The 15,402-nt window shown below is 41.1% G+C and overlaps 1 protein-coding gene across 2 annotated transcripts in view; it reads left to right on the top strand.

The window, feature by feature from the left end:
* Positions 1–14,925, top strand: part of LOC118399881 (sodium-coupled neutral amino acid transporter 3-like) — a 71,552-nt gene extending 56,627 nt beyond the window's left edge. For both annotated transcript variants that reach the window (XM_052473579.1, XM_052473578.1), the window contains 6 exons: positions 4,619–4,698; positions 5,174–5,274; positions 6,499–6,623; positions 8,210–8,354; positions 10,467–10,570; positions 11,943–14,925. In XM_052473579.1, coding sequence (XP_052329539.1) covers positions 4,619–4,698; positions 5,174–5,274; positions 6,499–6,623; positions 8,210–8,354; positions 10,467–10,570; positions 11,943–12,047 — 660 coding nt within the window. In that variant the 3' untranslated portion in view covers positions 12,048–14,925. The remainder of the gene's footprint in view (positions 1–4,618; positions 4,699–5,173; positions 5,275–6,498; positions 6,624–8,209; positions 8,355–10,466; positions 10,571–11,942) is intronic.
* Positions 14,926–15,402: the final 477 nt, after the last annotated feature.

The raw sequence follows: 15,402 nt of genomic DNA, 5'->3' as shown, positions 1-15,402 counted from the left end.
ATTCATCAGACCCTTGTGCTCCAGAAAGAATAATGCACGTCTGAATAGGATGCAATAGGATTATCCATCATGTGAAGGTTAGGGTTCAGCCTCTCAGTGCTCTCTCTCTCTCTCTCTCTCTATCTCTCTCTCTCTCTCTCTCTCTCTCTCTCTCTCTCTCTCTCTCTCTCTCTCTCTCTCTCTCTCTCTCTCTCTCTCGCACCTGCTGTCTCGACCTCTGAATGCTCGGCTATGGTGCTGACTTGTTGCACTCCCAATAACCACTCTGATTATTATTTGACCCTGCTGGTCATCTATGAAAGTTTGAACATCTTGAAGAACGATCTGGCCTTAATGGCCATGTACTCTTATAATCACCACTGGGCACAGCCAGAAGAGGACTGGCCACTCCTCAGAGCCTGGTTCCTCTCTAGGTTTCTTCCTAGATTCCTGCCTTTCTAGGGAGTTTTTCTTGGCCACCATGCTTCTGGTTTTCTGTATCAGCACTTTGTGACATCTACTGATGTAAAAATGGATTTATAAATACATTTGATTGATTTATTGTCTGCGTTATCAGACTGACATGCCAGCTCCCGTCTGACTAGAGAGTAGAACCACTCAGGGACTCATGTCAGTCTCTGGGGCTGTATAAGACCCAGTAACAGTTCTCTCTCTCTTTGGCCCAACTCTGGGTTAGGGTTATCATACACAGTCACAATCCCCTCTCTCTCTGGGTTAGTGTTATCAGACACAGTAACAGTCCTCTCTCTCTCTCTGGGTTAGGGTTATCAGACATAGTAACAGTCCACTCTCTGTGGGCCAACTCTGGGTTAGGGTTATCAGACACAGTAAAAGTCCTCTCTCTCTCTGGGTTAGGGTTATCAGACAGAGTAACAGTCCACTCTCTGTGGGCCAACTCTGGGTTAGGGTTATCAGACACAGTAACAGTCATCTCTCTCTCTGGGTTAGGGTTATCAGACACAGTAACAGCCCTCTCTCTCTCTGGATTAGGGTTATCAGACACAGTAACAGTCTTCTCTCTCTGGGTTAGGGTTTTCAGACACAGTAACAGTCTACTCTCTGTGGGCCAACTCTTGGTTAGGGTTATCAGACACAGTAACAGTCCTCTCTCTCTGGGTTAGGGTTATCAGACACAATAACAGTCCTCTCTGTGGGTTAGGGTTATCAGACACAGTAACAGTCCTCTCTCTCTGGGTTAGGGTTATCAGACACAGTAACAGTCCTCTCTCTCTGGTAGACACAGGTCTCTCTCTGTGGGCCAGCTCTGGGTTAGGGTTATCAGACACAGTAACAGTCCTCTCTCTGTGGGTTAGGGTTATCAGACACAGTAACAATCCTCGCTCTCTGGGTTAGGGTTATCAGACACAGTAACAGTCCTCTCTCTGTGAGCCAACTCTGGGTTAGGGTTATCAGACACAGTAACAGTCCTCTCTCTCTGGGTTAGGGTTATCAGACACAGTAACAATCCTCACTCTCTGGGTTAGGGTTATCAGACACAGTAACAGTCCTCTCTCTGTAGGCCAACTCTGGGTTAGGGTTATCAGACACAGTAACAGTCCTCTCTCTCTGGGTTAGGGTTATCAGACACAGTAACAGTCCTCTCTCTCTGGGTTAGGGTTATCAGACACAGTAACAGTCCTCTCTCTGTGGGCCAACTCTGGGTTAGGGTTATCAGACACAATAACAGTCCTTCCTCTCTGTGGGTTAGGGTTATCAGACACAGTAACAGTCCTCTCTCTCTGGGTTAGGGTTATCAGACACAGTAACAGTTCTCTCTCTGTGAGCCAACTCTGGGTTAGGGTTATCAGACACAGTAACAGTCCTCTCTCTCTGGGTTAGGGTTATCAGACACAGTAACAGTCCTCTCTCTCTCTCTGGGTTAGGGTTATCAGACACAGTAACAGTCCTCTCTCTGTAGGCCAACTCTGGGTTAGGGTTATCAGACACAGTAACAGTCCTCTCTCTCTGGGTTAGGGTTATCAGACACAGTAACAGTTCTCTCTCTGTGAGCCAACTCTGGGTTAGCGTTATCAGACACATTAACAGTCCTCTCTCTCTGGGTTAGTGTTATCAGACACAGTAGCAGTCCTCTCTCTCTGGGTTAGGGTTATCAGACACAGTAACAGTCCTCTCTCTCTGGGTTAGGGTTATCAGACACAGTAACAGTCCTCTCTCTGTGAGCCAACTCTGGGTTAGGGTTATCAGACACAGTAACAGTCCTCTCTCTCTGGGTTAGGGTTATCAGACACAGTAACAATCCTCGCTCTCTGGGTTAGGGTTATCAGACACAGTAACAGTCCTCTCTCTCTGGGTTAGGGTTATCAGACACAGTAACAGTCCTCTCTCTGTAGGCCAACTCTGGGTTAGGGTTATCAGACACAGTAACAGTCCTCTCTCTCTGGGTTAGGGTTATCAGACACAGTAGCAGTCCTCTCTCTCTGGGTTAGGGTTATCAGACACAGTAACAGTCCTCTCTCTCTGGGTTAGGGTTATCAGACACAGTAACAGTCCTCTCTCTGTGAGCCAACTCTGGGTTAGGGTTATCAGACACAGTAACAGTCCTCTCTCTCTGGGTTAGGGTTATCAGACACAGTAACAATCCTCGCTCTCTGGGTTAGGGTTATCAGACACAGTAACAGTCCTCTCTCTCTGGGTTAGGGTTATCAGACACAGTAACAGTTCTCTCTCTGTGAGCCAACTCTGGGTTAGCGTTATCAGACACATTAACAGTCCTCTCTCTCTGGGTTAGGGTTATCAGACACAGTAGCAGTCCTCTCTCTCTGGGTTAGGGTTATCAGACACAGTAACAGTTCTCTCTCTGTGGGCCAACTCTGGGTTAGGGTTATCAGACACAGTAACAATCCTCGCTCACTGGGTTAGGGTTATCAGACACAGTAACAGTCCTCTCTCTCTGGTAGACACAGGTCTCTCTCTGTAGGCCAACTCTGGGTTAGGGTTATCAGACACAGTAACAATCCTCTCTCTCTCTGAGTTAGGGTTATCAGACACAGTAACAGTCCTCTCTCTGTGTGCCAACTCTGGGTTAGGGTTATCAGACTCATAACAGTCCTCTCTCTGTGGGTTAATTCTAGGTAAATGACCCTGATGGATAGGCCTGGCATTTCTGTGACTCATGTTGTCTGACTATGGCAATGTCTACGCCTATTCTACTCTAGGGCTATTGAAGTGGTTAAATACATCAATTGCCATTATATATGATATACATATTATGCCGTACTAATAGTAACAGTATAGTTGTGATCTTTTGTAGTCAGTCATACACTGAAGAATTAGCAGTAGAGTATTGACTAGTATATATATATATATATATATATATATATATAATCCTATTGTTATACATATATAATCCTGTTATTAGCATCCCTTAAAGATGTGTGAGATTTCCTTAGTCACCCAGGCTAGTTAGGCCAATCCCTCCTGCTGATCAGCTTACAGCCCATGCATCGGTTAGTCGGCTAAAGCTGGTCAGTAGTTCCAAGTTAATCACAGGGAAACAATTAGCTCTGTGTGATGTGTGCGTCAAGGCCCTAATGGCTAGTAAAACGATGGGTTGGGGGTAAGACGGCTGGGGCTGGTGCAGCCTTATCCATGGTGACTGTATGGGTGGCCAGTAATAAACTGGTCCTGAACATCTAAAACTAAGAGCATTGTATTTGGTACAAATCATTCCCTAAGTTCTAGACCTCAGCTGTATCTGGTAATGAATGGTATGGCTGTTCAACAAAATGTTAAGACAAAATGACTTGTTGTTACCTTAGATTGTAAACTGTCATGGTCAAAACATTTAGATTCAATGGTTGTAAAGTTGGGGAGAGGCATGTCTGTAATAAAGAGATGCTCTGCTTTTTTGACACCACACTCCACAAAGCAAGTCCTGCAGGCTCTAGTTTTATCTTATCTTGATTATGCTTATGGTTGATTATGGTCGAGTGCTGCAAGGAAAGACCTAGTTATTAAGCTGAAGCTGGCCCAGAATAGAGCGGCACATTTTGCTCTTCATTGTAATCAGAGGGCTGATATGAATACTATGCAGACCAGTCTCTCCTGGCTAAAAGTTGAGGAGAGACTGTCTGCATCACTTCTTCTTTTAATAAGAAACATTCATGTGTTGAAAATCCCAAAATTGTTTATATAGTCAACTTACACACAGATCTGACACACACATTTACCCCACCAGACATGCCACCAGGGGTCTTTTCACAGTCCCCAAATCCAGAACAAATTCAAGAAAGCGTACAGTATTATACAGAGACCTTATTGCATGGAACTTCCTTCCATCTCATATTGCTCAAATGAACAGCAAACCTGGTTTCAAAAAACAGATAAAGCAACTCCTCACAGCACAACACCTCTCCCCAATTTGACCCAGATAGTTTGTATGTATGCATTGATATCTAGGCTACGTGTGCCTTTTCAAAAATGTATGTAGTTCTGTCCTTGAGCTGTTCTTGTCTAATGATGTTCTGTATTATGTCATTCTGTATTATGATTCATATTTTGTGTGGACCCCAGGAAGAGTAGCTGCTGCTTTTGCAACAGCTATTGGGGATCCTAATAAAATGTCCAAACATACTTCATAGTGTTCTATTTTCTCCAGACGGCCTACACCATCCCAATCCTGGCATTTGCCTTTGTGTGCCACCCTGAGGTCCTGCCCATCTACACCGAGCTCAAAAAGTAGGTGCTCCACTTGCAACAGGATGCAGCGCTGTAGCTGTTTACTATTGGACCCTGAATTCAGTTCAGTCACACTGCAGATAGGAAAATCATTATGTCAGCTATGTGCTTGGCTACTCATATGCCTGTGTCATATAGCACACTGCCTTGCATTCTCAGTAATGTCATGTTTAAATACACATGGCTAGCCTGGTCATAATCTGGATAATCATCCTGCTGCCTGTTGAACCCACTATAACATCTGTCTCTTTAGATTCATCTGACGTGTTCAGCCACAATATTACATTCCTTTGAGTCTTGGATCTTATGTAACTTCTGAAACAATCTCAGTCAAAGTACAATATGATGACAAAAGATAAAACTGGCCTTTTTTGTTTGTGTCTTTGTGGGTATGTTGGTGTGTGTGTGTGTCTGTGTGTATGGTGAGTGTAAGTGTGTGTGTGACATCACATCATGCAATATTATCTGATTTCAGCCCCACCAAGCAAAGGATGCAGCATGTGTCCAACATCTCCATTGTAGTCATGTACACCATGTACTTCCTGGCTGCTCTGTTTGGATACCTGACCTTCTATGGTGAGGCACCTCACCTCCATGTCATTACCTCTTTCTCTCCCACTCCCCTGTTCTCTATCTCTCTCTCGCTCCCTCTCCCCTGTTCTCTCTCTCTCTCTCTCTCTCTCTCTCTCTCTCTCTCTCTCTCTCTCTCTCTCTCTCTCTCTCTCTCTCTCTCTCATGTTCTCTCTCTCTCTCCCTTCCTTTTCTCTCTCTCTCTCCCTTCCTTTTCTCTCTCTCTCTCCCTTCCTTTTCTCTCTCTTTCCCTCCCTCTCCCATGTTTTCTCTCCATCTCTCTCTCTTTTCACTGCTGCTCATCCTGCTGCTGAATCTCATGTTTTTTCTCAGGCCCATTTTACATGAGTTTCAGGCTAGTTCATTTCGCTAACAGCAAAGCCACCTGTCACGTTTTCCATCCATTTGCATGGACACAGCTCTTTTAGGCTTGAGAGGCTGTTATAAAATCAGTTAGTTAGTCTCAGATGGGGACGATGGGTCATGTCATGTGGCTTCAGAAGTTTAGATAGTGGTAGAGAAACATAATGAAGTAACTACTCCTCCTAGTGTCCATTGTTCATGTCAGACTGGTTTGTAATATCCCAGTGATTCTATTCGATGACATTGTTATTAGCACAGTCAGAGCAGTATATTACTGTAGTATATACAGATAACGGAAACACCGTTATGCTCATCAAACCATTCAGTGACCACGCGTGCCCTTTGGATGGGGACATTATCATACTATGGCAGCATAGCCATGGTAGCCAAAATAATGGAAACACTTGAGTAAATGAGGAATACAAAGTATATTGAGAGCAGGTGCTTCCACACAGGTGTGGTTCCTGAGTTAATTAAACAATTAACATCCTTTTATGCTTAGGGTATAATTCTGGGCAGGCCGTTATTTTGGCTACCATGGCTATGCTACGATAGTATGACAATGCCCCCATCCAAAGGGCATGAGTGGTCACTGAATGTTTTGATGAGCATGAAAATGATCTCCAGATCTCAATGTTTTCCATCACCATCAACAAAACACCAAATTATGGAATTTCTGGTGGAAGAATGGTGTCGCATCCCTCCAATAGATTTCCAGACACTTGTAGAATCTATGCCGTCTGATGGAAAAAACATTATTGTGAATGATATGTTGCATATCATTTGTACTACATGTTCTGCTCTTACTGGAGTTGGTGGTTATTGATGCTTCTCTAAGCCCTCCTCCTGTGTGCCTTGCCCCTATAGGTGAGGTGGAGTCAGAGCTGCTGCACACCTACAGCCGTCTGGACCCGTACGACACCCTGATCCTGTGTGTCCGTCTGGCCGTGCTCACTGCTGTCACACTCACCGTCCCCATAGTGCTCTTCCCTGTGAGTAGCCTAGTTACCTCAGCACAAATGGTGTCTGGCTCAATGAAACTGTGTAAGTAAAGATGTACAGTGCATTCAGAAAGTATCCAAACCCCTTGTATTTTTCCAATTTTTTTACGTCACAGCCTTATTCTAAAATGGATTGAAAAAACATGTATTTCCTCATTAATCTACACACAATACCATATAATGACAAAGCAAAAACTGTTTTTTAGAAATTGTTGCAAATTTATACAAAAACAAACGTATATATCACATTTACATAAGTATTCAGACCCTTTACTAATTACTTAGTTGAAGCACCTTTGGCAGCGATTACAGCCTTGAGTCTTCTTGGGTATGATGCTACAGGCTTGGCACACCTGTATTTTGGGAATTTTCCCATTCTTGTCTGCAGATCCTCTCAAGCTCTGTCAGGTTGGATGGGGAGCGTCGCTGCACAGCTATTCTAAGATCTCCAGAGATGTTAGATCAGGTTCAAGTCCGGGCTCTGGCTGGCCCACTCAAGGACATTCAGAGTCTTGTCCCAAAGCCACTCCTGCATTGTCTTGGCTGTGTGCTTAGGGTCGTTGTCCTGTTGGAAGGTTAAACTTCGCTCCAGTCTGAGGTCCTGAGTGCTCTGGAGCAGGTTTTCATCAAGGATCTCTTTGTACTTTGCTCCGTTCATCTTTCTCTTGATTATGACTTGTCTCCCAGTCCCTGCCGCTGAAAAAAATCTCAGTAAAGGCCTGATTGGTGGAGTGCTGCAGACATGGTTGTCCTTCTGGAAGGTTCTCCCATCTCTACAGAGGAAATCTGGAGCTCTGTCAGAGTGACCATCGGGTTCTTGGTCGCCTCCCTGACCAAGGACCTTCTCCCCGATTGCTCCGTTTGGCCGGGTGGCCAGCTCTAGGAAGAGTCTTGGTAGTTCCAAACTTCTTCAATTTACAAATGATGGAGGCCACTGTGTTCTTGGGAACTTTCAATTCTGCAGAAATGTTTTGGTACCCTTCCCCAGATCTGTGCCTCGACACAATCCTTTCTCGGAGCTCTACAGACAATTCCTTCGACCTCAAGGCTTTGATTTTTGCTCTGAAATGTCAGCTGTTAGACAGGTGTGTGCCTTTCCTGATCATGTCCAACCAATTGAATTCACCGCAGGTGGAAGCCAATCAAGTTGTAGAAACATCTCAAGGATGATCATTGGAAACAGGATGCAACTGAGCTCAATTTCGAGTCTCGTAGGTCTGAATACTTATGTAAATAAGGTATTTCTGTTTTTATTTGTAACATATTTGCTAAAATGTCTAAAAACCTGTTTTCACTTTGTCATTATGGGATACTGCGTGTAATTTGATGGGGAAACAAATACATGTAATCCATTTTAGAATAAGGCTGTAACTTAACAAAATGTGGAAAAAGGGAAGGGGTCTGGATACCTTCCGAATGCACTGTATATTATGTTTACTTACTTTTGATAAACGCATCTGTAAAAAGGGCCTATTATTATATTAAAGCAGTGGCTTTCTGCTCCTCTTTGATGGAAGGGTGTGTCTGTGAATAAGAATAGTGTTGTGACTGTGCTTTTCTCCTCATGTTCTCATCAGGTAAGGAGAGCCATCCAGCAGTTGTTTTTCCCCAACAAGACATTCTACTGGCCCCGTCACATTGCCATCGCTGTCACACTGCTCACTCTCATCAACATGCTGGTCATCTTCGCGCCTAACATCCTGGGCATCTTCGGCATCATTGGTAGGAATTTTTTAAATGCACATCTCTCGAAACTATTCCTTATGACGCAAGGCTACCTGAAATTGGACTTCATTGGATAGAAAAGAGCACAACTGCCTATGAACGAAAGCTTAGGAATGAAGATGATTTGTCAAAAAAATGTTAACTCTTGGTACTTGATTTGTGATTTATCGAGGTAGGACATTGATTTATATAATATACAGTAGAATGCATAATTCAAATTTGTGCCAAAATGTAAAACAATTATTAACTTTACTTCAGGAATATAATTTTAATTCAGACCCTTTTGGAATGAAGCAGTCTAATCTTCTCCACTATCATCATGACTTTACTAAGAGGAAATGTAATTGTACAGACAGACAGAGATCTATTTGCCCTCACATACTCTACAGTAAACCAAGTGCCCTCACAGTTTATTTACCTTAATTTAACTAGGCAAGCCCGAACCTGTTATGGATCATGCGCATTTTCGCAGCTTTTTGTTAAAAATCGCACAACATTTCAGCGCCCTGCTACTCATGCCAGGAATATAGTATATGCATATGATTAGTATGTGTGGATAGAAAACACTCAGACGTTTCTGGTTAAATCACGGCTGTGACTATAACAGAACGTGCGTTTCATCGAAAAGCACAGGAAAATCTGTTCACTGGAAAATATATCAATGCGCCACTTGCATGTATTGTTGAAAAGAAACCACATTAAATGGGGCCGAGGTTGCAATACCTACAGCTTCCACACGATGTCAACAGTCTTGTCATTTGTCTCGGATTTGTTTCTTGGTCAAACGGACACAAGGCAGGGCATTTTGTCCGGTCTCCGACCGGATGTTTTGGTTGAGAAATGTTTGGACATGATATCAGGACGTGGAGCTATTGAATATACATCGCCCCGTGATCATTTTGATAGATTATTAACGTTTACTAATACCTAAAGTTGCATTACAAAAGTATTTCGAAGTGTTTTGTGAAAGTTTATCGTTGACTTTTTTAATTAAAAAAAATGACGTTGCGTGATCAAACTCAGTTTTTTCCTTGATTACACAGTCTTCATAGATCGATATCTAGGCTATATATGGACCGATTTAATAAAAAAAAAGACCCAATAGTGATGTTTATGGGACATCTAGGAGTGCCAAGAAAGAAGCTCGTCAAAGGTAATGAATGTTTTATATTTTATTTCTGCGTTTTGGGTAGCGCCGGCTACCGCAAAATCTGTCGTGTTAGGTGACGTTGCAGTATTTTGGGGGTACATGCTATCAGATAATAGCTTCTCATGCTTTCGCCGAAAAGCATTTTACAAATCTGACTTGGTGGATAGATTCAGAACGAGTGTAGCTTTAATTCACTACCTTGAATGTGTGTTTTAATGAAAGTTTGAGTTTTATCAAAAGCTATAGGTGGCACTCTGAATTTCCGCTGATTGATGTTCCTGCATGGGAACTAACTATATTCTGCATCATCCTTAAGAAGTGAACAAATTCTTATTTTCAATGATGTGCTAGGAACAGTGGGTTAACTGCCTTGTTCAGGGGCAGAACAACATATCTTTACCTCATCAGCTTGGGGATTTGATCTTGCAACCTTTCGGTTACTAGTCCAACACTCTAACCTCTAGGCTACCTGCCACCCCACAGTTTAATGATCATAGCATCTTTCATTTCGCCCTAGACCTTTTGATCCCCTATGCATGAAATCCTCAATGACGGATTTGGAGACATTTTAGGGGAAAGCTCTTAAATCACCTCAGGAATGCATACTATAAACCTTAATCAAAGTCTTGCGATCATTATGCAACTGAAACGTTCAATCATTTCCTCAAGGATTATAATGCCTTAGTTTTAGCATTTTATTGTCCCCTACTCTGAGTAGTTTCATTCATATTTTTGAGTGAACAGTAATCTGTTGTGTTTAACACTAAGTTTAAGACTTTCCATGCCAATAAAGCCTTTTGAATTGTATTTATTTAGTTTCTGCTGGTGTCATTCTGACAGTCGTGATATTGCTACGCTACCTCCTCACTGTTAAATTGCGCTCTTGTTATTCTACAGTTCTGTGAAGCTCATTGTTTGACACAATGGCTAAAGAGTGTCTTTGTCCTCTCCTCGCACAGGTGCCACATCTGCCCCCTGCCTCATCTTCATCTTCCCTGCTGTTTTCTACATCCGCATCGTACCCGAAGAGGAGGAGCCCATGCGCTCCACCCCCAAAATCCTGGTGAGCGATGGCCCCTAGCGGCAAAGACTACTGTCATGTCTTACTGGAACTCATTACTGTTAAATATTGGTTTTTAAAGATTATGTATTTTTTACACATATTTTATTTAACTAGGCAAGTCAGTTAAGAACAAATTATTATTTACAATGACGTCCTACCCTGGCAAAACCCTAACGATGCTGGGCCAATTGTGCGCCGCCCAATGGGACTCCCAATCACAGCCGGTTGTGATACAGCCTGGAATCGAACCATGGTCTGTAGTGACGCCTTTAGCACTGAGATGCAGTGCCTCAGACTGCTGTGTCACTTGGGAGCCCACATGACAAATATCTTTCCGGTTTGTTTAGTATGGGCATGTAAACAATTAAGCATAAGTGCACATAATAGAATATAACATAATAGAACATAGCATAATAGAATATAACAATAGAATATAACATAATAGAATGTAACAATAGAATATAACATAATAGAATATAACAATAGAATATAACAATAGAATATAACAATAGAATATAACATACTAGAATATAACATAATAGAATTGAACATAATAGAATATAACATAATAGAATATAACATTATAGAATACAACATAATAGAATATAACATAATAGAATATAACAATAGAATATAACATAATAGAATATAACAATAGAATATAACATACTAGAATATAACAATAGAATATAACATAATAGAATATAACATACTAGAATATAACAATAGAATATAACATAATAGAATACCAATTTGTAAGTCGCTCTGGATAAGAGCGTCTGCTAAATGACTTAAATGTATGTAAATGTAGAATATAACAATAGAATAGAATATAACATAATAGAATAATACATAATAGAATATAACATAATATAACATAATAGAATATAACAAAATATAATATAACATAATTTAACATAATAGAATATAACACAATAGATGATAACATAATAGGAATTTGACTGTGAGCTTTCAATTAGATAAGAATAACTGCAGAGAGTGTGCCTGGAGATTATCTGCTGAAACGATGTTTGAATTGCTAAATATAGACGATGCAGATCCATTTTATTCACTCATCCATTCAGAATCCTTTCGATATATTTGCTGAGTGAGTAAGGCTGTTTTAATGTCATGCCACTCTAATATCATAATTACAATTCAGAAATGTATACACAAGCCCTAGACTACAAAAATAATGATTTAATAGCTTTGAGTGCATTAAGGCTGAAACTCAGTGACAGAGTCATCAACTATGTGCATTACCCCTCTCACATCCTTCCTCACTCTCTCTCCTCTACTCTCCCCCCTCTCTTTCTCTCCCTCCCCCTTTCTCACTCTCTCTCTCTCCCTCTCATCTACCTCTCTCTCGCAGGCTGCCTGCTTCGCTGGAATAGGCTTCCTGTTTATGATAATGAGCCTGAGCTTTATCCTCATTGATTGGACGTCGGGGAGTAGCAAAGCCAGCAGCGGTCACTAGACGGCTTCTACCGTCTTCAGTTTTTATGTTGTAAATCTAGACCTGTATGGTATTTTCTCTGTGTTTTCATGGATCATATTTTGTAGAGGATGTACTATCTCTTCCTCCAGAAAGAGTGGGCCAGAGTGTCTAGAAATGGGGAGTTCAGTCTTCTGGAGGTTTCTGCTCCCCGCTGGACGATGATAGTGCATTAGAAACAAATGTAAAGTCAAGCTGACTCACTGAATCTGCCACCACCTCCCATTCCAGCCCTGCCCACAGACCAGACCCATAACCCATTACCCTATAAACGTGTACTCTGTGAATCACAGCAAGAATCTAACTGACAAACTTTAGTCTAAACAACCACGTAGCTTTCTTCAACAGTAGGGGAGAAGAAGGCACAACAGATCGTTGGGGGCTGGACAGTTATTTTATATTTGTAGCCAAGGTCTACTGTATTAATTTATTCATGAATTTAGGTAATGGCAAGATTCTGTGCAATAGCTGAGGAAATGTGGCATTAAAAGCTATTGGACAGTGGCATCATCCAGTGACCCGTGTTGCTGTCACCCTGGTGGCCAGGTGTCGTCCTACTAGACGCTCGGCTTCAGTCCTCACAGTTATCAGAGGAAGGAACCATACAACTGATATGCGACTGTACAGTGTATACAGTGTGTATAGAGTAGGTTGACTCTACCATTACAGTAGAGTATGATATATATATACAGAGAATTATTTTTTTATAATTTTTATTTGATAAAGGGTATAATATGGACCTTTTGAGTCTATCCTCAGCAACAGTATCAAGGCTATCATATCACATTGGTGTGTCTCTTTGTTACTTGCACTGAACCATATCAGAATAGCTTTTTCATGGTTCAAGGAGCAGCTCTGATTTCTAAAATTGAAGGAATGCCTGGCTATAATCTCAGTATGAGGGTCTATTTTAGAGGTGGAAGTTATCGTTAACTTGGTCCTGGATTGGTGGGGGTGTATATCTCTGCATTGTCATGTTTAGATCATTTGAGCACTAACTAGGACCAGTGTCCTTAGTGGCGGAGGAGGCTCTCTACCTGGGTTTGTTGTTGTGCTGTTTCTGAACATTTACTGAACGTGATCAGAGATAACCCAAAAATATAAAGAAAACTCAATTCATTATGTGGAGAATCACGGATGACGTGTGTAAATATGGTTATTTCCAGGACAAGCTTGTTTTTTCCCCTAACTAAAGTTCAGTCTAGTGGCATGGTGCCATGATAAGCACACAATGTGGTATCAACACCTCTCTAACATCACTGCGAAGTAGGTGGTTAGTTATAGCACTGTCATCTGATATGTACAACTTCTTCCTATAGCCATTAATCAATTGAAATGCAAACAATTTATTTGTAAGATACTCATATGTTTTATAGGTATGATTTTAAGGGACAACCCTTTATAATACAAATGTCAATCTCTGAAAAATCTAAACGTCTAAAGCATAAGTAAATAGTATAATCCTATGTATGTTACATTACAAAACAATATGTATTTAAGGTCTAACATGGTACAAAGACGTTTCCTCCAACTACTTGAAGCTCTTTCACTCCTGTTCTGTCTGCATAGTGTTTAGCAGCCCTGCAGTGATTTAAGTGTGAACATGGTGTGTACATGGTGTGTGAACATGGTGTGTACATGGTGTGTGATCATGCTGTGTGTCTGTTCGTCTGCTCCAGTATGGAGCGACCTCAATTATGTACAGTGGATGTACTGTAAGGATTGTGAGTGTGTCTGTGTTGTTGAAATGAAACATGGCTCTACCATCTTTTAATTGTGGTACTTACTTATACACTATTGTATTGTGAAACGATCAATGGATACATGAACCATAAGTGTAATGTGTAAATCCCAGGCTTATGAATCCCATTGACTCTTACCAAATTAGTCAAATAAGATTCAAAGCCTGACTATGAACCTTTCATAATCTCAGACTGCTCTGTTGTCAGGTATGAGTGGAATAGTATTTCTGGTCACTTTCTAAGCATCCCTGTAGCTGCTTTTGGGGACTGTCTGCCAACTCTTGCAGGTGTTGAGCAGGTTTGATACAGTAGTCATATGGAATGTCTCCTGTCTCTCTCTGTTGTTTTCCTTGTGATGAAGTTACAGATTCCACACTACAGTGAGTGCTGTAATTTTGTATATGAGTATTGTATCATTGTGCTGTCAAACTTGGTTGTAAAGCGCAACAAACTCTTCTCTCAATCAATCATTAATACATGTTTCCTTAAAGAATAACCAGTCTGCATGAGCCGGTATACAGTACATCAGGATCAGCCAGCTCTGCTCTCTCTATCTATTACTAATAGCTTAATGGATGAATTTGTTTCTATTTAAATAAAGATCCGTGTTTAAAGTCATATTTTAACAACATGTTTGTGTTATTCTGATTTCATATACAACTGGTATGTTATTCTCTGACAGATCAGCCCTTACACATACCATGTGTAACACCAGGGGGAGACATTCTGAAAGTGGCTGAGATGATATCTGACTGTCTGGTAACGCTCCTTATACTGTTCTCTCATTTCCTTGTGTGATTAAATGAAATTGGTATAGTTCATGAAATATCAACTTCAACCAGCATTTCTAAATAATGTATATAAATGTAAACCCTTTATATTCAATTTGCATATCTAGTTTGTATAATGTAAAAAGCAAGAACTGTAGTTTTAGTCAGATAATTAAAAAGAGAAATGTAATCATTTTAAAGTGCTTTTAAACTATTTTTCCCTTCATTTTATGTCTTTATTTTATTGAATGTCAATATATTTGAATACATTGCTGGCATTTATTGTACTGTAAACAATGTTGCAATAAAAACAATAAATAACATTATTATTTTTATTTTTCATCATGATTTTGGAACTTCTAAATTTGTCCTATTGCACCAAATCTGTCCCTCACTATGACGCTATGTACAATAAAAGGTATAATACACATATTGCTTCATACTGTGCATGCCAATCACAGCCGGTTGTGATACAGCCTGGAATCGAGCCAGGGTCTGTAGTAAATGCCTCTAGCACTGAGATGCAGTGCCTTGACCGCTGTGCCACTCGGGAGCCCCATCCAGATTACATTTTCAAATTCAGTTCTCTGGTACTTTGCCAGCCAGGAAAGGTAGAGAAGATCAATTAGAATGAAAGGGTCTCTGTGGTAAAAATAAGCTTCAGGCGGTTTCTGAAGCCAATGTAGCATGTTGAATGCCACATAGCATTTGAACCGTTTTGGCTTTAAGCTATTCCTGAACGTTTAGACTCTCTGGAACATGGGTGTGCCTTCTGTTCCCCTCAAAGGCTGCGCAGAACATGTTAAAAGGGAGTGTCACAAAAAG

The sequence above is a fragment of the Oncorhynchus keta genome, chromosome 21 (genome assembly GCF_023373465.1).
Source record: "Oncorhynchus keta strain PuntledgeMale-10-30-2019 chromosome 21, Oket_V2, whole genome shotgun sequence".
NCBI classification, from domain to species: domain Eukaryota; kingdom Metazoa; phylum Chordata; class Actinopteri; order Salmoniformes; family Salmonidae; genus Oncorhynchus; species Oncorhynchus keta.
The sequence above is the reverse complement of the archived record's forward strand: the minus strand, read 5'-3'. Positions and strand labels throughout refer to the sequence as shown.